This window comes from Hibiscus syriacus, unplaced genomic scaffold (genome assembly GCF_006381635.1).
Source record: "Hibiscus syriacus cultivar Baekdansim isolate YM2019G1 unplaced genomic scaffold, ASM638163v2 tig00111330_pilon, whole genome shotgun sequence".
In the NCBI taxonomy this organism is placed as follows: Eukaryota; Viridiplantae; Streptophyta; class Magnoliopsida; order Malvales; family Malvaceae; genus Hibiscus; species Hibiscus syriacus.
Window position 1 is genome coordinate 6726807 of NW_024063059.1, and position 24592 is coordinate 6751398.

A 24592-nucleotide genomic window follows, 5' to 3' on the forward strand; every position below is an offset into this window, starting at 1 on the left:
CCGGCGGCTGATCATTGTGAGCCATCTGTTGTAATTTTCGTGCCTTACCCAGCTTGGAAAAAAATTTAGTATTTTTGGATCAAAATGGCCTTGCTCTGAATACCAATTGTGATGAACTGCTCAAGAAAAATAAGAAAGGATTTAAGGAATAGAGAATTTAGGTTGAAGAAAATAGAATCATAACATTTTCATTGATAAGTTTTCATTTGGTTACACTGATTTTTTTATAGAAAATAGCTCATAACAGACTGCCAGCTGTATTCTTGTCTAACAGACTTGATTCCTTAACCGTTTTATTATTTTTGGTGATTTCAGGTTGTTGGGCTTGTTTCATACTCTGCCCATCATTCATCTGATCCTTTGCTTCCTTGCCCATTTCCCACGCCTGGTCCAGCTGCCCATCTGGTATATTCTTCACCCAATTCTTCTGCTCATTCATTTTCTCAATTCCCTTTTCATTTGAAATCCCTAAATTCCCCATGCTTCCCCTTTCTTCCTCATTAGCTTCCAGTGAAATCCCTAGATTCACCATGTTTCCCTTTCCTCCTTCCTCATTAGCCCAGCAGGTTAAGTGGACTGATAATACTGATGAGGAAGTTCCTGTAAATACCGGAATCGAATTGACTGTTGGATTCATTCCGGGACTTAAGGTCGACCTGATCCCGCTTTTACCTCAGAGAAAGGTGAAATTTTATTCTGCTATTGAAACAGTTAGAAGATGGAATGCTAACAAATATTGATGCTTAGTGTTGCTAAGCCCTTATTGACTTGTTCCTTATTTTTGATTTATCGAAGGAAGACTAACATGGAAATCTTTGCCCTTATATCAGGCACCTCAATGGTTAATGATTGATAAGTTTGTGATTGATATCAAGGATTATACATCCTCTGCGTCTGGTTCCACAACACCGCCAGCAATTATAATTATAGGGGTAAGTTGCTAAGTTAGGGTCTTTTAATTGGTTGCACTTTGACACGTGGCATTTTGATTTTGTATGATGGAAGTGTTGACCAGAAACCTATCCTTGAGAAGTTAGGAAAGTTTTTCCATTTCCCTATTGGTTTTCATTTTGCTTCCAATGGAACAAAATTAATCATCTTATAACTTGAACTGATTGTAAGCATAGGAGAAGTGACTATTTAGACCATATATGCATCGAAAATTCAAACAATTCCATTCTAATGTAACTATTGTCTCTTTCCAGCATAGCAAAAACATTATTCTTTTTAAATCTAAATAGAAACAACATACAATTAAGAAAAAATACCCAAAACTCTGACCTCAGATTTCCATGAAATTTATATTCTTAACGAGAAAATAATTTTCGCTCATCTATGTTCAAGTCTTAGCAGAACAAACATGTTCTCAAAGGGTGGCATTATATGTTACATTCTGCCCTTTTGTACAACATATAAAATGGAGAATATCAATGTTGGGTCCAACATGTAGACATGATCAATAACCTTTATGGTAATTCTGTCTCACCTCTTCTGAGCTCCTAACTAGGTGATTTAGGGGGTTTTCAGATTAGTTCTAGCAATAGTTCTTACTCTTTTTATGTTATCCAGAAGATTTGTGCATGTTTATTGTTGTTTTTGGTAATCCTGTTTGTCTCAGATTATGCTATGTCTATGGAAACAATCACTGTGGGTGATGAAAGAGGTCAGTTTGTGTATATAAGTAGTAATGCTTCAAGAAATGTCAAACAATCTCCAGATGCTATTGCTCCTGTATTTGCAAGAGATAGAAACAAAGCCCATGGTAACTATTCCTATGATTCTTTATTTATTTGTTTTTCTCAAATTTTTCGGAACTTATTAACTGTGTTAATCGCTACACAATACACATGCATAAGTTTCCTTTTGCAAGTGTGATAGTGTTGAAAACATTTTGATATTTCGATATAACAAATTAAGTTAAATGAATTTTAAGATTTTCCAAATGATTTTCTAAGTATATTCGATAGAATTATTCGAATATCAAAGCATTACTCCAAATCTTTCAAAGATCATTTTTAATCCTTACTCAAAGTGTAAAATTAAGTTTTAATCTTAAAACAATTTCAAAATAATTTTACAAAGTATTTCGAACCATTTCAAAGCCAAAAATTCCAGATTGCTCAGAGGGAACCGATTCCCCCCTAAGGGGTACCGATTCCCCCATGAATGGTTTGGCTCCGAGAATTCCAGTATGCTTGGAGGGAACCGATTCCCCCCTAAGGGGTACCGGTTCCCCCCTTGTATAACGGTCGAAATATTTGAATTTTACACTTAGGGAACCGATTCCCCATAGGGGGTACCGATTCCCCCACGCTCCAAGCTGTTTTATTAATTATTTTCACACTAAAACAGCTATATGATATTCACCAATCATTCCCAACGTTCAGAAGTGATTCAAGGTGTATTTAAACAAGTTCTGAAGCTCTTGATCAACAAGAAATTATAGAGAAACAAGAAAGAAAGCATCAAACACCAAGTTTGTGCAAATCAAGCCAATTTTCCTTTAAATATTCATTTTGCTTTCAAAGAACACCATTTGTGCTCATTTGTAATTATTTGTGAGTGTTCCTTTCTTGTTTTAGAATTGTGCAAACATCTTACCTTGTGAGGTTTTCCTTGTAAGTTTGCAAATTTGTGTATTTCTCTTTGAAAAAGAGTGTGCTCAAGAATTTGGGGTATAATTCTTGAGGGAGCTGTAAGGTTACTCTTTGTCCTCAAAAGAAAGAACAAATTAGTGAATTTGTTGGAAAATCCTTAGTGTGGATAGCTAAGGTAGTGGACGTAGACTTTGGTTGATAAAGTCGAACCACTCTAAATCGATGTGCAATTATTTTCAATTTTCTACAAAAGCTTCCACCAAAAATTTTAATTGCCAATTCACCCCCCTCTTGGCCATATTCGTCAATCGATTAACTCAACAATTGGCATCAGAGCCTAACTCATTTGAAGGTTTAATCGCCTCTTGAGTCGATCTGGGAAGAGTTAAATCGATAAAGATGGCGTCCACTTCCGGTTCATTCTCCATGGAAGAATCCAGACCAATTGACGTGCCTCCACACTTCAATGGAACAAATTATCGTCATTGGAAGAGGTGTATGATGATATTCATCAAAGCATTTGATATGGAATCTTGGATGATAATCAAGAAAGGATATTCCTCTCCTACTAAGAAGGCAAAGAAGTGGAGTATTCAAGAACGGAATGAAGCTCAACAAAACTCAAAGGCTATGCACATGTTGTGTTGTGCAATTGATCCTAATGTATATAAAGGAGTTTCTTCTTGTTCAAGTGCCAAGAAAATGTGGGATAAGCTTGAGGAGATCTATAGAGACAAGGAAGAAGAAGAACCAATAAAAGTGATGTCTCTATTAGCTCTCACAGAGCCAAAGGTATCTTCTAACTCAAATATATCAAATTCAAAATCTTTTAATGAGTTACAAGATGCTTATGATAAATTATTTTCAAAGTTTGAGACCATGAACTCCAAATACAATAAATTGATTTCTAAATTTATTGCTAAAAATGATCTTCTTTTGAAAGCTAAAACAGACTTGGAAAATCAAAATGAAATATTGAGAAAGGAGTTAGAGCTTTCAAAAATAAAATCTGAAAACTTTGAAAAAGAAATTTTCAAATTAAACAAACTTCTTCTAGAAATGAAAATGGATTTTGAAAATCAAAATGAAATCTTGAAGAAGGATTTAGAACTCTCAAAAATGAAATTTGAAAGTATTGAAAAAGAAAATTTCAATTTAAAAGATAAGCTTGAATGTTTAACAAAAGAAAAAGAGATCATTCTAAATAATTCATCTAGTTCAATAATGACAATATGTTCACATTGTCATTATCATGGTCATAAGGAACATACTTGTCCTTTAAAGAAAGGTAAACGATTTAAAATTAGACAAGTATGGATTCCAAAAGGAACAAGAGGCATTGAAACAAATGTTCAAGGATCCAAAGCAATTTGGATACCAAAATCTACTTAAATGTCTCTTGTAGGTGTGTGAGAGCAATGGTGATGAAGTAGATGATATTCAAGATGCTCTAGCCACATATGAAAAAGTAATGGGTAACCTCTAAACTTAATTTTTTTTTATTTTATTTGGTTGCTCTTTTATTCTATGCATGCATGAGGTTTTAAATGTTAAATAATTCTAAATGATTATGTTTTGTCTCATGTATGTTGAAAATATTGTATGATGAACATGGTAATTTTTTATAAACTCTAGTTCATCATATTAATTTTTGGTCAAAATTATTTTTTAAAATGAATTGATATCTCTTTAATAATTGATATTGATTTTTCAAGAACTTTGGTTTTGCAAAATTTTGATCTGAAATTTTTAATGTTTATGCATAGATTTTTGTTTAAATATTATAAAGTTTTAATGCATAACATTTTCAAAAACTTTATGCATGTGCTCTTACTCTCTATAATCAACATTGCATAATGTTTTATATGTGAATGGGTTAAAAGCATAATCTTTTGAAAAATAAATTTGATAAAAGATACAATGTTTTATTTTAAATGATTACAAAATTGATTGACATTGAATCTACTTTCGATTATGCTTATTGGTCATAAAATAGAGATATATGCATGGTGCATTTAGATTCTTTTGATATGATTAATTTATGCCTAGTTGCTAAGAATGAACATGATAGTTGGTTATGGCATAGGAGACTATGACATGCTAGTATGAGTGTTTTGCAACGGTTAATTCAAGGAGACCTAGTAAGAGGGTTGCCTAAGCTTAAATTTGATAATGATAAAATCTGTGATGCTTGTGCTAAAGGAAAACAAAAGCGAGTTTCTTTTAAATCCATTAATGATGTATCAACTAGTAGAGTTTTACAATTGATCCATTTAGATCTTTTTGGGCCAACTAGAACTACTAGCTTGGGTGGAAAACAATATGCATTTGTCTTGGTAGATGACTATTCTAGATATACTTGGGTTCTATTTTTAAATACTAAAGATGAAGCATTAGAACAATTCATCACGTTTTCAAAAGTAATCCAAAATGAAAAAGGTTACTCTATAACTAGTGTTAGGAGTGATCATGAAACTGAATTTGAAAATCTTGGATTTACTGAATTTTGTAACTCTAACGGTATTAGCCATAATTTTTCAGCACCTAGAACCCCTCAACAAAATGGAGTTGTTGAGAGGAAAAATCGAACTTTAGAAGAAATGGCTAGAACCATGCTTTGTAAAAATAATTTGCCAAAATATTTTTGGGCGGAAGCCACAAATACCGCTTGTTATGTTGTAAATCGAGTAATGATTAGGCCAATTTTAAAGAAAACTCCATATGAAATTTTCAAAAAATAAAAAACCTAACATTAGTTATTTTCATCCTTTTGGATGTAAATATTTTGTTTTAAACAACGGTAAAGAAAACATTGGCAAATTTGATGCTAAAAGTGATGAAGGAATTTTTCTGGGTTATTCCTTAAATTCTAAAGCCTATCGTGTATTTAATAAAAGAACTTTAGTTGTAGAAGAGTCTATACATGTTGTTTTCGATGATAATCCCCTTCCGAGGAAAGATTATTGTGTGAATGATGATGTAGGTGTTATAAATACAAATGACGTTAGACATGACGTTGGAGAACCATCATCAAAGGAAGAAACGAAAAATGAGGAAACTCATGATCCTCTTGAGAATCCAACCATTGAAGAAAGGGAAGTATCTTATCCAAGAGAGTACAACTATGTCAAGGATTGTGAAATTATAGGTGATCCATCAAAAGGGGTAACAACTCGATCTTCTCTTAGAAATATTTGTAATTATGTTGCATTTATCTCATGCATAGAGCCTAAGAATATTAAAGAAGCATTAAATGATGAACATTGTATTATGGCTATGCAAGAAGAGTTAAATCAATTTGAGAGAAGTAAAGTATGGACATTAGTTGAAAGGCCTAGTAATAAATCTACTGTAGGTACTAGATGGGTATTTAGGAATAAGCTTGATGAGAGTGGTAATATAGTGAGAAACAAGGCTAGACTTGTTGCTCAAGGGTATACTCAAAAAGAGGGCATAGACTATGATGAAACATACGCTCCCGTAGCTAGGATGGAAGTAATTAGAATGTTATTAGCATTTGCATGTTTCAATGAATTTAAATTATATCAAATGGATGTTAAAAGTGCATTTTTAAATGGTTTTATAAAAGAAGAAGTGTATGTGGAACAACCTACAGGTTTTGAAAATTCAAATTTCCGGATCATGTTTTAAAATTGACAAAAGCTCTTTATGGTTTAAAGCAAGCTCCTAGAGCTTGGTATGAAAGATTGTCAAATTTTTTAATTGAAAAAGGTTTTTCAAAAGGGAAGGTTGACACTACATTGTTTTTGAAGCATAAAGGTAAAGATTTATTAGTAGTTCAAATTTATGTTGATGATATAATATTTGGTTCTACTAATGATGTTCTTTACCAAGAATTTTCTAAGCTAATGCAAAGTGAGTTTGAGATGAGCATGATGGGGGAGCTCTCATTTTTCTTGGGACTCCAAATCAAGCAAAGAAAAGATGGCATCTTCATCAATCAAGCTAAGTACGTCAAAGATATGCTCAAAGAGTTTGGACTGGAAAATGGGAAACCTCATGACACTCCAATGAGCTCTTCAACAAAGCTTGACTTAGATGAAGGAGGTAAATGTGTAGATGTTAAATTATATAGGTCAATGATTGGATCTCTACTTTATCTAACTGCAAGTAGACCGGATATTATGTTTAGTGTTTGCTTATGTGCTAGATATCAATCATGTCCTAAGGAATCACATTTACTAGCTGTTAAGAGAATCTTTAGATACCTTAAAGACACTCCTAGTTTAGGACTTTGGTATCCTAGAGACTCTAGCTTTAGCTTGCATGCTTTTTTTGATGCGGATTATGGAGGATACAAATTAGATAGGAAAAGCACCTCCGGTACTTGCCAATTCCTTGGAAATATGCTAATTTCTTGGTTTTCAAAGAAACAAAATTGTGTTGCATTATCTACCACTGAAGCCGAATACATTTCAGCTGGTAGTTGCTGTGCACAAGTTTTATGGATGAAACAACAACTTTTTGATTATGGAATTGAAGTAGGTACCATTCCTATCAAGTGTGACAATACTAGTGCTATTTGTCTCACTAAAAATCCCATCCAACACTCTAGAACTAAGCACATTGAAAGAAGACATCACTTCATTAGAGACCATTCACTAAGGAAGATGTAGTTCTAGAATTTGTTGATACTTTGCACCAATTAGCGGATATCTTTACAAAACCTTTAGACAATGAACGATTTTTGACACTTAGGAGAGAATTAGGTTTGACCAATCTATCTTCACTGAGTGTTTAAAATAATTTTAGCACTTTTAATAATAAATGAAAAATGCTTATAATAGTAATTTTTTTAATGCATTCATTGCTATTAGTTAGGGGGAGTTTATGATTCGTGATGAAAAATTAATTCTATGTTCAAATATCGTTTAAAGATTAATTGAATTGTTTGAACATGATTAATTTTCAATATATGAGTTGCCAATACCACTAGAGGAAATTAATTTAGCATTTTGGGTGTTTAAAATCGGATTTTAGCATTTTGGTGCAGAGGGAATCGATCCCCCCTGAGGGAACCGATTCCCCCTTTGAAGGGGAACCGATTCCCCCCACAGGGGAATCGATACCCCCCTAGGGTTCTGGTTTTAGCACGGGCAGAACCCAATATTTGCTCAAACCCTCTCTTATTCCTTCACGCCGTTTCTTACCTCTATTCTCTCAAATCTCCATTCTTGCCTCAAATCAACATTTTTAATCGGAATTCACTTATAATATCATCCTCTAAACCTGTTGGAATCATCAAAAACGTGAAAACTTCATCTAATCTCACTCAAATCCAAAATCCTTCAAGGTATTTTTCCAAAACTTCTATTTTATCAATTTATGAACATAGAACTAGTTTTAATTAGTTCTAGATTGAATTTTTGATCGGGCATTGATTATTTAGTGATTAAAAACTAGATATTACAACTAATTTCATCAAAAACACAAGATTTTTTCAAAATTTTCTAAATTTTCGAAATAATTTTTTTTAAAATTATTGTGTTTTGATTAAATTATGTTGTTATTATGAAAACTATACATATATTGTTTCTCAAAATCATATTTTTCAAAAGTTTTTCAAAAACTTTGCCCATTAGGATTGATTTAGAGAACCTTGAAATATTGAGAACTCAATTGAGTTTTGGGATTGATTGAATTGCATACATGTGTTTTCTAAATTGCAGGTTATCAATTCTATTCTGATTTCCTAAACCATGTCCAATCCTAAACGTGCTAGGTCTTCATCTAGTCGTTCACACCGTCAACTAAATCCACCTCCAAATACTCTTTCTATTCCAATTTCTAATCCTAATCCCATTGATCCTAATTTGACTATCCAAAATTCGTGTTTCAATCATCCTGGTCCTAGAAATGATCGTTTTTGGTATTATCAATATTTCGACTCTTACAAAATCCAGGAAGAACGTATTCCTTCTCGTCAAGCTATGTTAGCTATCAATTTTAAATATCTTCCTCTTTTACAAGAGTGGAAATTTGATAAACTCTTTGACCTTGAACCCATCGTTTACCATCAACTTTTTCGTATTTTCTATTCTAATTCCGTTTGTGTTAAAAACCAAACTGAAACCGAAACCATAGGAATTTGTTCCTACCTCCTAGGACAATTCTTATATATTGACTCAGCTTACATAGCCAATACATTCGGATTAGATAATGATGGTATTTCAAATGAAAAACAGGTTTTAGGATCTCGTTATAAAAGAAGAGATAGTGTGAGTGTCCTAGACTTACATGAACGTTTTCTTCATCTAATGATTTCTTGGTGGTTTTGACCATCCGGAGGTCGTTATTCTAATCTTAGAGCCTTAGATCTTTGGTGGTTACATTGTTTCGAAAACAATATTAAAATTAACCTACCTTAGATTATTTTTGCTGAAATTGTTGAAACCGTAAATATTGTTCCTAACAAGAAACTATGTTCCTCTCTTGTTTACGGTTGCATTTTGAGTAATCTGTTTTCCAAAGCTGGGCTTAGAGTTTGTCTAGATGTCGTTTTTCCCCTTAAGAAACAAATTAACCTACTTTCCTTAACGAGAGCGGGATGGATTAAGGATAAGGAAACCGGTGAATGGGTTCGATCTTCTGCAAATACTCCGGGAGCTAGTTCTTCACAAGCTCCACCCGAAGCTGACGAAGATCTCGAGCTTGAGCAATTAATGCAAGACATCGATGAAGCCGAAGATGAGCCTGAGCAGCTCGAGGAGCAGCCCGAAGAGCAAGCATAACAAACGAATCCAATGCCTCCATATTTCCAATCCTTTATGGAGACATTCGATTTTCGATAAGCTACTATGGATTCACGGTTTACTTCTATAGAGTCCCATTTATCCACAATGGGAGCTCAACAATTAGAAATTCTTCAGGAAATGCAAATAATGAAGCAACCAACGTACGTATTAATGACCTCACTAACGAAATGGCCGCTATGCGAGCTCGTTTTCCTCCTCCTGATCCGGATATGTGATTCAATGTTTTGCTTTGAACTCCAAACTTATTGTTTTAACATTTTGAATATTTTGGAATGTTTGAATTTGTGGATTGATTGACTTTGAATTTGTTTGGATTTATGAATGGTTAGAAATTATCTATTTGGTGTGATTAAATTTATTCATTATTGCATCATTTACTTCATGATTAGATATATAACCAATTTTGCCATTTCACATTAATTATGAATATTGATTATGAAACTAATGGCTAACGTTTCTCTTGCTTGTGATCTTAGCAGCTTATATTATATATAATCAATTGGCTAACTGATTTCAAAACCTTGTTTAAATTCTTTAAAATGTCTTTTTGATTTAACAAAAAGGGGGAGAAGTGTTAAAGTGTTTTTAAATGATAAATGGGAGAAGTGTTAAAGTAAGGGGGAGTAATTTCAAAACTTGATTTCAAAATCTTAAAATTACTAAAATGTTTTTGTTATATCAAAAAGGGGGAGATTGTTGAAAACATTTTGATATTTCGATATAACAAATTAAGTTAAATGAATTTTAAGATTTTCCAAATGATTTTCTAAGTATATTCGATAGAATTATTCGAATATCAAAACATTACTCCAAATCTTTCAAAGATCATTTTTAATCCTTACTCAAAGTGTAAAATTAAGTTTTAATCTTAAAACAATTTCAAAATAATTTTACAAAGTATTTCGAACCATTTCAAAGCCAAAAATTCCAGATTGCTCAGAGGGAACCGATTCCCCCCTAAGAGGTACCGATTCCCCCATGAATGGTTTGGCTCCAAGAATTCCAGTATGCTCGGAGGGAACCGATTCCCCCTAAGGGGTACCGATTCCCCCCTTGTATAACGGTCGAAATATTTGAATTTTACACTTAGGGAACCGATTCCCCATAGGGGGTATCGATTCCCCCCACGCTCTAAGTTGTTTTATTAATTGTTTTCACACTAAAACGGCTATATGATCTTCACCAATCATCCCCAACGTTCAGAAGTGATTCAAGGTGTATTTAAACAAGTTCTGAAGCCCTTGATCAACAAGAAATTATAGAGAAACAAGAGAGAAAGCATCAAACACCAAGTTTGTGCAAATCAAGCCAATTTTCCTTTCAATATTCATTTTGCTTTCAAAGAACACCATTTGTGCTCATTTGTAATTATTTGTGAGTGTTCCTTTCTTGTTCTAGAATTGTGCAAACATCTTACCTTGTGAGGTTTTCCTTGTAAGTTTGCAAATTTGTGTATTTCTCTTTGAAAAAGAGTGTGCTCAAGAATTTGGGGTATAATTCTTGAGGGAGCTGTAAGGTTACTCTTTGTCCTCAAAAGAAAGAACAAATTAGTGAATTTGTTGGAAAATCCTTAGTGTGGATAGCTAAGGTAGTGGACGTAGACTTTGGTTGATAAAGTCGAACCACTCTAAATCGCTGTGCAATTATTTTCAATTTTCTGCAAAAGCTTCCACCAAAAATTTTAATTGCCAATTCACCCCCTCTTGACCATATTCGTCAATCGATTAACTCAACAGATAGGATAATATAATGGTCTCATTAATCTCATTCCTGATCCGCATGATCTGTCTTACATTTCAATTCTAGCATGTCAAGAAGCACATTTGCACTTGCAACATTTTATTAAGTTGTTCTCCTGGTTTCATACTCAATATTCCCTCCCCATTTTTTTCATGCTAATTTGCTAGGGACTTGTTCTTCATTCTTCCTGTTGTTGTCTACAATGGACGATGTTCAATTATTTTCTGGTTGGTGTTAGATCATACAGTGCATCACATGACGCTCCTTTATGGATTTTTTTATGTGGTTCTATGCATTTTTTTAACTTCTCCTAATTGTTTGATAACATATGCTGATGCATGTTAAATTATCAGGTATTGGGAATATTGAATTTCATTTTACACTGTCAAATGGTGTCTCAGCAATCGGACCAAAGCTTAAGGCTGCGTCCGTTAGAGTGCAAGATTCTTATACTGTTACCTGGCTCACTGCCAGAAGAGAAGGACAGTAGGAGATTCTTGATGGTTAACAGATGCTAGAAGATATCGATAATGAGGTATACCATGTACTTCAGAGTGTATATAAGAAAGCATGCACTTCATAGAAGTATTTAAAATCAATGTTGTTAAGGGTGCAAGGTGCACTCTAGGTGCTTAAACCCTTACATTGCCTTAGCCTGTGCACAAAAAAGTGCTAGCCTGCGTAAAGCAAAGCGCAATATGTATAGTGAGTTTTTATATGATACACCCACAAGGTTAAGATATATGGTAAACTCTAAATTGGAGTCCACTTTATCTACAAAACATGTAATTTGTTTATTGGTCAATATGTCTGATTTACTTGTAGTCAATGCTTCTTGTTGAATGCTCAAATATTATGAAGTATCAAGTTTGATATTATCATTTTCTTAGTAGTATAGATATTATATCAAATGAAAGAAAAAAGGTGAAAAGTAAAAGAAACTAAAGAGAAATTCAATAAGGCAGTCTTTTTTATGCCTATCGCTTGACAAAAAAGTGTGCCTAGGCACAGTAGGCGTTCGCCTGACCAAATGGGCCTTGCCTGAAACAGTCTGAGGCGCTTTTTTTGAAAATTTGCTGATGCAGTGCAAACTGACTGTTTAATGCAATTTTTTGTGCTCCTAATCGATCATTTGTCTTGTAGCTTCATCCCTTTCTATTAAAGTTTTGATCCGTTGCATTGAAACCATATAAAAAGATCCATGTGCTTATGGCACTGTTTATGGTTCATCCATGCTCTTAAACTTTTTTAAGTGAAAATAAATGGCAGATGGAAAATAACATGGACTGTCTTGATCTTTACATTGGGGTTACAAGACGATGGAACTGTTCTGTTGGCTCAGATAAGCCTAGGTTGATGACAACCTTGGCACTCTATGGAGTTGAAGGGTAAGACTTTGAAACAGTTCTCCCACCTTTTTTTGGTTTCACAAAAAATATGGCATGGATGCCAGAGGCTAAGTTTATATGGGTTGCAATCCCAATCGTAGCTGCATATATACAAACACGTTACATAATTGTCATATCAAGCTATCAAACTTCTTGATCCATACTCTCTCTCCATGCTTTACCTTGCCCTCTTTTGATTTTTATTTGCTATCTATATATGTTAGCTGCTGGCTTGCTGCTTATCAAAGTATTTCCTTTTCTCAAATTGTGAGTTGTAGTGCAATATGTACAGACATGAACACATCGTACTTCATGACTCATCTGTTGGGTTAATAGACATATAAGAGATGAACTTGCAAAAATGGTGTAGGTTTAAAAGGTATTCGGGGCTCTTTGCTATACTTTCTGTTGCATGATCCTTGGCATTTGTTTACAAATTATAATTGACCTGAATTTGCTTTAATTGCAATAAGAGAACTTACAAGCAATTCTATTAGTGATAACAGAATCAGTCAGGCTCATTCTAAGATAGACAATGCGTAGGGCGGATCAAGAAATCTTCACTATCATTCTTTTGTGAACATAATGTTGACATCTCCCCGTTCTTGGAGAACATTCCTGGGATTCCAGTGGCTGGAATATTTTGCAGTGGCGAAATTGGATGTGGCTACAAGAGCTTAACTGCAAATGGAAAAGGTTCTGATCGTTGCCATCTACATGCCTATAGCACTGTTTATCTTGTGATGTCTTATACTCCTTAGAGCATTCGAATTTAGAATTGCAAAACAAAAAAAATTATTGATGTGACTCAAATTTAATATGATTCAACTTTTTTTTTGCATTTAATGTGACCTTCAAATTTAGTCTATTATGATTTTTTGGCTAACGATTTTTTTAATTAAACATTACAATATTAATTTGATATTTTATGATGTTGATAAGATGGTTTACAGTGTTGATATAGTGACCCACGATGATTAGTGACATAATCGATATCTTGACAAATAAATTAAATTGGTGTTTTTATAAAGTTTTAGGTTCAAATTGCTTTTTAAAAAGGTGAGTGGTTTACTTATTTTTTAAAGGTGAGTGGTTTACTTATTTTTTAAAGAAAAAAATATATTAAATTTTAAATATACAAATAAATAAAATTAAACATAAAAATATTAAAATTAAAACTAAAATATTAAAAATAATATATATATATATATATATTATTAATGTAAATATAAAGATGAATTCTAAAGTGTGTTTTATTTTATTTAGTAGTAGTATAATTATATTATTAAATTTGTACATGTCAATTACAATGTACATTTTATTTTACTTTTATTTTGGAATGATGAATTTGTTATTCTTTAAAAAAACTTTAAAATAAATATTAAAGTGACAAAAAATCTCAAACATTCTATATCTATATTAACTTTATAGAGTTGTATCTAACATAAATTGGTGAGATATGTTATTGATTTGTTTAATAAAAAAAGCAGTAGAAGTCCATGTACTTTAAAAAAAAATTAATGTCATCATCCTATTATTTTTTTCTCTCAATATGACCCTCTAACTCATAAAACAAAATTAATGTGATTCTTTGACCAAGGTTTTTCATTGTTGATTGTTATGGTGCTAACGTTCAATTCATGTTGGTGATGCAACATTCCATGATGCTAACGTGACAATCTACTGTGACTGATGACATGAAGATAGACAAAATTGATTTTTTTTGTTTTGTTTAATAACTAAATTGGTTTGTTTATAAAGTTGGAGAATTTATTTTAATTTTTTAAAAAATAAAAATTATTTTAAATTATAAATATAAATTTATCAAATATTAAAATTATAAATTAAATCACTAAAAAATTGAATATACATATTAAAATATTAAAATTATTATAAAAAGTTGTAAAAAAAATGGATATAAATAGTATTCGAGCTCGATTAGATTCTCTATTTGTTTATATTATAATTGATTGGTGCAAAAAACTAGAGATAGAACGGAAAACTGGGAAATAGAAAGCAAACGAGAAACTTGAGTTGGTATTGAGAGTCTTCCACCCCTTAAGCCCTTCGATGGTGAACAAAGTGAACCGATCATCACCTTCTCCAACAACACCCGAACTCATGCAAAACATTGGGTTTTCTTTGATGATCGATGATATTATTCAAAACATACTTTCAAGGCTACCCGCCACCTCTTTCGCTTCCGCTGCCGCCGTCTCTAAGGACTGGAACACCGCTTGCTCTAGCATCCTCTCCCGCCCTAAGCTCTCCTCCGCCATATCCGTCAAGGCGTCAACCCTTTGCCTCCTGTTAATATTCTTTTGCTGATTTTTGTTTGTAAATATTCGTACAGATTGTTTTACAAGATGTTTTTGACAAGGTTATGTCTGAGGCTCTGAGCCAATTCGACCCCATTTTGTTATTGCAAGTGTTGGTCCTGGATTTGAATTCAATGATGTTCTACAATTCGTATGAAGTCTAAAAACATAACATCTTTCTTACTTACTCTCTTTTTTTCTGGGTTAAGTTGATTTTCCATAATTTTTTAAATGTTTTGCACCTTGGGCAGATGCTAGAAAATTTTGGATCAAGAGCACCGATTATTTTATCTTCTGTTAGAGGAATTCTTGGACGAGATGCACTAACTCATGATTTTAGAGAGGTTTGTTCTTTCTTTTCTATTATTAAGTACTTTCCTATACTGTCATCACTGTGATGCTTAAACTTTTATGTTTTTGTTTTTGAATTCTGGTTCTCGAAATGGCAGGTTGAGTGGACTGATAATTCTGATGAGGAAGTTCATGTAAATACCGGCATTGTATTGACTGTTGGATTCGTTCCGGGACTTAAGGTCGATGTGATCCCTCTTTTACGAAAGTGAAAGGTGAAATATTATTCTGCTATTGATGCTTAGTGTTGCCAAGCCCTGATCAACTGGTTCCTTAGTTTTGATTTATGGAAGGAAGACTAACATGGAAATCTTTGCCCTTTTACCAGGTACCTCAATGGTCAATGACTGACAAGTTTGTGATGTATATTAAGGAGTATGCATCCTCTGTGTCCGCTTCCACAACACCGCCAGCAATTATAATGATAGGGATAAGTTGCTAAGTTAGGGTCTTTTAATTGATTGCACTTTAAAATGTGGCTTCCAATGGAACAAAATTGATCGTCCAGCTGATAACTTGAACTGATTGTAAGCATAGGGGAAGTGACTATTTAGACCATATTTGCATCGGAAATTCATACAACGACTCTAATGTAACTATTGTCTCTTTCCAGCATAGCAAAAATATTATTCTTTTAAAATCTAACTAGCTACAACATACAATTAAGAAAACATACCCAAAACTCAGACCTCAGATTTCCATCAAATTTCTTTTCTTAACGAGAAAATAATTACTGCTCATCTATGTTCTAGTCTTAGTGGAACAAACATATGCTCAAAGGGTGGCATGACCATTAGGTTATATGTTACATTCTGCCTTTCTGTGCAACATATAAAATGGAACATATCAATGTCGGGTCCAACATATAGACATGATCAATGACCTCTGATAATTCTGTCACACCGCTTCTGAGCTCCCAATTAGGTGATATACGTGGTTGTCCGATTAGTTCTAGCAGTATCTTACTCCTTTTATGTTATTCAGAAGATTTGTGCATGTTTATTGTTGTTTTTGGTACTCATGTTTGTATCAGATTATGCTATGTCTACGGAAACAATCATTGTGGGTGATGAAAGAGGTCAGTTTGTGTATAGAAGTAGTAATGCTTCAAGAAATGTCGAACAGTCTCCTGATGCTGTTGCTCTTGTTTTTGCAAGAGATAGAAACAAACCTCATGATAACTATTCCTATGATTCTGTATTTATTTATTTTTCTCAAGTTTTATGAAACTTATTAACCGTTTAATTACTACACATGCATATGTTTCCCTTTGCAAGTGTAATAGGATAATATAGTGATATTAATCTCATTCTCGATAAATTCCGCATGACCTGTCTTCCATTTCAATTCTACCAAGTTAAGAAGCACATTTGCAGTTGCAACAATTTATTAAGTTGTTCTCTTGGTCTCATACTCAATCTTCCCTCCCCATTTTCTATATGTTAATTCTCTGAAGACTTGTTCTTGATTCTTCCTGTTGTTTTCTACAATCCATAATGTTCAATTATTTTCTAGTTGGTTTTGAGTCATACATTGCATCATATGATGCCCCTTTATGGATTCTTTATGTGGTTCTATGCATTTTTTTTCTCCTCATTGTTTGGTAACATATGTTGATACATGTTAAATTGTCAGGCATTAGGAATATTGAATTTCATTTTGCACTGTCAAATGTTGTCTCAGCAATCAGACCAAAGCATAAGGCTGCATCCGTTAGAGTGCAAGATTCTTATACTATTACTTGGCTCACTGCCAGAAGAGGACAACATGAGATTCTTGGTGGTCAACAAATGCTGGAAGATATCAACGCTTTGCTGAAGTAAGGAGGAATTGGCTACTAATCTCTCGAGGGTAGACATTGCTGAAGTATAAACCTGATCGATCCCACATCTCTTGGTCTTAAGTTGTTCTCCTGGTCTCATACTCAATCTTCCCTCCGTATTTTCTACATGCTAATTCTCTGAAGACTTGTTCTTGATTCTTCCTGTTGTTTTCTACAATCCATAATGTTCAATTATTTTCTGGTTGGTTTTGAGTCATACATTGCATCATATGATGCCCCTTTATGGATTCTTTATATGGTTCTATGCATTTTTTTCTCCTCATTGTTTGGTAACATATGTGATACATGTTAAATTGTCAGGCATTAGGAATATTGAATTTCATTTTGTACTATCAAATGTTGTCTCAGCAATCAGACCAAAGCATAAGGTTGCATCCGTTAGAGTGCAAGATTCTTATACTATTACTTGGCTCACTGCCAGAAGAGGACAGCAGGAGATTCTTGGTGGTCAACAAATGCTAGAAGATATCAACAACGCTTGGTCCCCTCCCTCAAAGGATTTCCTAAAATTTAACGTTGACGGAGCAATGAAGGCTGACGGTAGTGCAGGGGGTATCAGGGGTGTTCTTGGGGACAACTCGGGTAAAATGCTGCTATCGTTCTCGGTTCCTATGGGGTGGCTCCTTGATTCTTGCTAAAATTTTGGTCGTGGACCACACGGTGAATCTATTTAAGGAGTCATAATGGTTTAGTAAATATGGGCTAATTGTGGAATCAGACTGCAGGATGGTGGTGAATTGGCTGTAGCAATCCTCCTCAATTCCCCCCGAACGAGCCTCTTTACTCCTCCCTTTGGTATTTGTTATCCTCTAGGAAAATTTTGTAGTTAAAGCCATATGAGGAAGGAGCAATACGTTGGTAGATTACCTAGCGAGATATAGTGTAGGCTAAGTTTTGCATTGTAATTCACTATAGAAGGGCTAGTCTGGTTTCCCCTGAGCATCTAGGGGGTTTTGTTTGTAGGTGTTTTTTCAAATGTGGGTGTTGGAGGGTTGTGTTGCTTTGTTCAGTTTGTTGTGCGGTCTTTGTAGTCACTATTTAGGGTGCACTCTTTTTCTTCCTCTTAGGTTTAAGGAGGTTTTTTAACGAGGTCCCTAACAATAATAATTTCTTCTCTGTCTAATAAAACTCTCTACTTGAAAAAAAATTGGTGTCGCAGCAATCGGACCAAAGCATAAGGTTGCATCCATTAGAGTGCAAGTGTATTATTCTGTTATTTGGCTCACTGCCAAAAGAGAAGGATAGCAGGAGATTCTTGGTGGTCAACAGATGCTAGAAGATTTCAACAACGAGATATGCCCATGCACTTCAGAGTGTATATAAGAAAACATGAAATTTATAGAAGTATTTAAAATCAGTGTTGTCAATGATGCAATGTGCACTCTAGGTGCTTAAACTATTAAATTGCCTCAGGCGCTAAGCACAAAGATGTACTAGCCTGAGTAAAGTAAAGCGCAGTATGTATAATTAGGTTTTTATATAATACATACGCACATACAAAAAAAATACTTGAGTTATATAATAAACTATAAATTGGAGTGTTGTCAGTGGCGGAGCTATATCTAAGTTTTATTAAGTATTCATTTTTTATATGTGTCCGTCATAAAATTAATTCGTGTCTATCCTAAATTTTGTCGTGCCCACCCTGAATTTATTTATGCCCAAAAGAACTAAAAATGTCTATTATTTATATTATTTTTGTTTGTGGTTTAAGAATCCATTCATCATGCCCGAATCAAAATAAAACTAAAAATATATCTAGTTAATACTCAAATCCAATATAAAACACAAATTTAATATAAAATCCATATCCAATATTCTTAATCCCAATAGCAACCGGTCAACCTAACTCCCTCCTCCAAATTCGCTTTGCACCTAATACCGAAAATAGTAAAATCATTATCTATTCCCAAATTTCAGCAGGTTAATTTAGAAAAACTCCAACAACATGATAAGACTGTAATTTGTAAAAAAAAGGCGCAACACAACCTAGAAATCTACCAAAACAATAGTCTACAAACTTGTACAAAAATATAGAAGAACTAACAGAATAAACTAAAATAAATAGAGTAAATTTAAAGGAAATGTCAAAACTTTCTTGAGATTTTTCAGTGACGATGAACATGTCTGATCGTGAATTTGTACGATGAGCAACTTCACGACGATGAGTGGAGAAATATTCCCTGAGACCACATGGACCAAACGACGATGAGAAACTTTCCAAACATTAAAATATTATATTTAAATTAATTAATATATACCAAACATAAATTTATAAATATCAAAAATAATATATATATTAAATCAAATAATTTTTTAATGCATATTAAATCAAAGAATTAAAATTTAGAAATACTAAATGAACATATAATCAAATCACTAAATCAAATATATATTTCATAACATTAATTAATAAATATATTTTAAAATTTTAAAATAATATATTTGAATCAATCAAAGGATTAAAATCTATAAATACTTTTAAATAATTAAACAAATTGAATAGTTAAAATATATAGGTACTTAATCAACATATATTCGAATCACTAAATAAAATCTAAATTTCATAATATTAATAATGGTGGAAGTATAGCACTACAAATGGTTAATAATATCACTTTTTAATTTATACATATAACATTACAAACAATTTAATCATTTAAAATCAAATAATAAAGTAATGATGAATGTATGACACTGTAAATTAATAATGATATTGTAAAATCAAATATAAATTAATAATAGTTGTGAATTGTAATTAATTTGTGTTATATCAATTTAAGAATTCTTCACAAACAAATGAAAATATACACAATACATCTTTCTCATTTTATATTATGTGTCCTTTTTATGTTATAATTCAACTAATAATTTTTTTATCTTTTTTCTTTAGGCATGGAAAAATATTTTAAAAGAAAGACAACGACAAGGAATTAATGTTCGGTAAAAAAATATTTTTAGAAGTTGACTATCTTCAAGGGATCCTGAAAAAAGACCAAAGATCATAGAATATATCCTAATGATAATGAAGAACTTCGAAGGGCTTATTTTAGGCGTCTCATAGCAAAACTTCTCGTTATAGGCAACTTGTTTTATACGAGGCATTTCTAGCTAGTGATGAACATAGTACATGGTCGACATTGATGCCACATTCGACTGGGAAGCAGAAGAAGAAACTCAAGTTAATACAGAGGGATTGTACTAGGATATATTGTCAAGTCATATCGAATATCTAACGAATACGAAAACAAAAACTTTATAGGTGTGCAATTGTAGGCAATGATGAATAAGAATTAATAGTATCATATTAAAAGTAATTTGTGCAAATTATTTATTTATTTATTTATTTTAATATAAAAGATTTTCTTTTTCAAAATATATAATTATCATTTACCATATATATCATGAAAATATTCTATAAAAGATATTTGTAATAGCTAAAATTAATATATATTTAAAAATATTCGTAAAACAATCAAAATATTTGTAATATTTGATATTATATCTAGAATTATCTATAAAAGATTCTCAACATTTATAAGATTAATAGCTAAAATATTGACATGTATTAACAATCCAATGAACATTAATATCTATAAATATGAGATGTGATTTATATTCTTAATAAAGTAATGAAGACTCTAAAAAGTGTGATAGAGTAAAAAAATTACAGGTAAAGAAGAAATAAAAATAATGTGGTTAGTGTGTTCTATTGCAATTATACTATATACTAATAAAAGTGTTACATTATATTGTAATTATAAGTTTCTTGATTAAACTTTAATTTGTTTTAAGTTATAAGTTCACTTGTGTTAATTTTAACATATGATCAGTTCTATTTAGTGGCGGACCCATTAAGCATCTAGGGTGATCACGTACACACCTTGAAATTCAATTTTTCTTCGAATAATTACATATTTTAATAGTTTTGTTTACTATGAAATTTTAGTTGTGGCGACCATTCATCAAAATTTATGTGATTAATATATATGTGTATCTACCCTGAAAAATATTTCTGGATCAACCACTAACTTCAAGAATCTTCTTCTGGGTTCATAGACATATTAGAGAAAAAAATTCAGAATGGTGTAAGTTTAAGAAATATTTTAGGGTTCACTAAACTTTCTGTGACATGATATTGGCATTTGTTTTTAAATTATTAATGAGTCAGATTTTCTTTAATTGCAATAAGAGCATTTGCATTCAGATTAGTTGACTCTTTCCCTCTTTGGTACCGATCAATTAAAATACGAGTAAAACCTTCATTTTAGTTATTAATGGTTGCATTTGAGTTTGTGCATTTAAGAGAACTTCACTGTCATTCTTCTGTTTTCCTATTTTCGACCGACCATAGTGATTGTTTTAACTTATCTCTGTATCACACAAGTCCACAAATAAAACATAGGCAAGGATTGCATTTGCAGATATTACATTCCTTTCATGTTTATTTAATTGAATGGATTATTTGTTTTTAAACAGAGGAGATTCGAAAGAGTACCTTCAGGTCGATGGTGTTGGTATCAGAACTGATGACTATTGCTAATTTTACCGTCCAAATATGATGACTGCATTATCCTCAAGCAATAATGTCTCCTTGGCCCTTAGAAATTTGAAGTTGGAATGAGATTTAAAAAGCAGTCTCAACAAAAGCATGCTTTATAATGTCATTGGTAAAATGGAACCTTCCGGAGGTTTCATCTTTGGTTGCATCGGCCGTGGGGAATCATTTTTTGGTTAACATAATGTTGACAACTCTCCATTCTTGGAGATCTTTCATAGGATCCCCGTGGCCGAAATATTTTGTAGCGGTGATATTAGTTATGGTTACATATGCTTAACTGCTGATGACGATATTGGCCATGCCTATATAATTGTTTATATATTGATATTGTCTACTCCTTATCATTAAATTTTACCTATGGCTTGGATTATTGTGAACATTCAAAATTTACAATTTAAAAAAAACAACTTTAGAGAAAGATGTATGTTTGTTAAATTTGACATTTTCTTGTTCACTCAACAATGAAGGGTATTTTTCTTTCAGACTTTCTCAGTTAAATTTAAGGGTGTTCAATCGAGCCAACCGAATTGAATTATCCAACATTTATTAACCATAATTTTTCCTTTAACCATTAACCGGACCAAAAGTTTTTCGAATATTTTTAATCGAACCAAACAAAGTTTCGTCGATTTAGTAGGTTAACCAAATTAATCAAAATCTTTTGTAATGTTTTTTTATAGGAAATGGAGGCCTAGTTCAGCTAACCAAATTAATCAAAATCTTTTATAAATCTTTTTAGTTAGACTAATTTGAATTTATTAGAGATTTTTTCTTCATTTAGGCTAACATTTGATTGGGTATTAAAAACTTAATAATTCTAGTGTAAAAAAAATACTTGGATAAATTAAAAGTTTGAGCTTTATATATATATATATATATAATATTAAATATTTAATAATTTTGATTAATTTAGTTAATTAACCAATTTTGAATTGAATTAATCGATATCTGAATTCTAAAAAAATTAATTGTTAATCGAATTAATATCAGATTAGCCGATTGAATAGTCGAATTAAATTTTAGTTTGGTCGAACAATTCTGTTTAAGCCAAAAAAATGAATACCTCTAGTTAAATTATTGAGAAATGTGGGGCAGAAGCTGAGTTGAGTCCGTTTACTTGGCGCATGTTATAAATCGATAACATCAGTGATTAATTTATTACTTTTGGAACATCAGTAGGGAAAATGAAAACTTACTCAAACATTAGTGACCATTTGTAACACCCACAGATTGATGCGAGTGACCTGATCTGATCCAAGGTGTTACATTAAGGTCACCGGAGCGACTCACAGTAAAAATCTCGAAAAAATTAAAATTTCTGTTAAAGCACGTAAAATCGTAAAACAATTTATATATTAAAAGTAGAATTTAACAATTTCCAGAAATAAAATAGGTTTCTGACTAGGATATAAAAATAAAATACAACCTACATGCCCCCTAATCACATGCATCGTACTCCGCAAGCAATGCCGGTGGAACTCCTATACTGATGTTGATAGCTGCATTGGTTAAATTTTTTAGCCTGAAATGATGAGTAAAAGAGTGAGATTTGGGAAGCTCAGTAATACGGAACTACCAAGTGATATTGAAGGACATGCAGATAAACGAACATATATTTTCCTTATTGATTCAGACATCTATAGGTTTTCGGGATGAGTTGAGGTTCCACTGATATTTCTTTGAGTAAAAGACATTAAGATTTTAGTTCAGAGGAAACATTCAGAAGACCAAGTTCAGGAGATCAGAAAAGGATATCTAGTGTGTTCCAACCAAAACAGAGTAACATATATAGATCCTTTAAAAACATTAGTAATTTAAAAAATATTTTAAAATCACAGCAATACCCTCCAACTGAACACCTTTATGCAATTTCCCTAGAGCTGCTTCCATAAGGACTTACCTTAAGCACACAGCAAAGGAACCACCCTAAGGGAATACCTTGGGGCTTATGGGTCTACCCAATGGTCTCATTAGGTTCGTAAGGAATTACGAGTTTGATCAGAGCTAAACCTCCATACTCCATAATCATACCTATATAGTATCTAGTAGAAATTAGATTTAATAATAAACGGTAATATCATGATCGTGATCCAGTAAAATCTGGTAAGAGTGACAATAAAATAAACCACATAACTACTCCCCACTCATACACCATATTTAGTCCCATGATTTACCTAATGAAGAGCCTTGGATCCCGAGAGCCTACCCAAGAAAGTTTATCGGGGCCTCGGAGCCTACACAAGGGTCACCTTAGGTCCGTAAGGAATTACCAGCTTGATCAGTGTTGAACCTCCATACTCCAGCCTACCCATACAATCCCTAATAAATAGTTCAATTAGTAACCAATGGATCTCATGATCCATAAATCAGGAATGATTATATTTTCCAGTGAAAACGGTAATCAGAGAACTCATACCATGTAGCTATGGTTCATAAGCTAGTAAATCATAAATTTCGGTGAAACGCAATTCAAAATAGATAAAAAAAATCATGTAATACATAGGGAACACACTTGAAGATCCAATTATTTTCCGGAGGTACTTAGCAATTATCAAGTGGGGGAAACCCGAAACTTCTGCAAACTGATTAAATTCATAATTGAGATCCCTATAAAAAAGGGGTTTGATAGCTGACAAATTCATTAGTCATTCAAGAAGTAATTTATCAAGATAATATAATATTTAGGCATTTTTCGGAGACACTAAGTAATCAAGAATGTATTCAGAATCTTTTGCATCAGAGTTACTTGAGATTTCAGGTATGACAGGAGTGATTCCATTATTCAGGAAATCAAGGGGATTTTGAACATTTGGCTCTTAGAGAATTCTTAGTAATTTGATCTAATAAGGGTGAAATGATGATTCATGGTATTTAAAATTTGTGTCGATCTATCAGGATATTGAGTTAACTCGAACTGAACAAATCCCAACACTATGATACCTGTCAGCTGGTCAAATCGATGCACTTAAAGGGTATTCACACTTTAATACTGACAAAAATATTATCAAATTGATCATC

At 32.6% G+C, this 24592-nt stretch overlaps 1 protein-coding gene across 1 annotated transcript; it reads left to right on the plus strand.

Moving 5' to 3' along the window:
* Window positions 1–530: 530 nt before the first annotated feature.
* LOC120158757 (F-box/LRR-repeat protein At5g63520-like) lies at window positions 531–21845 on the plus strand. The gene is given in 7 exon segments (XM_039169527.1): window positions 531–710; window positions 831–932; window positions 998–1037; window positions 1619–1762; window positions 11467–11648; window positions 12383–12501; window positions 21493–21845. Coding segments are annotated over 7 exon segments (831 nt in total). The 3' UTR covers window positions 21557–21845.
* The last annotated feature ends 2747 nt before the right edge of the window (window positions 21846–24592 follow it).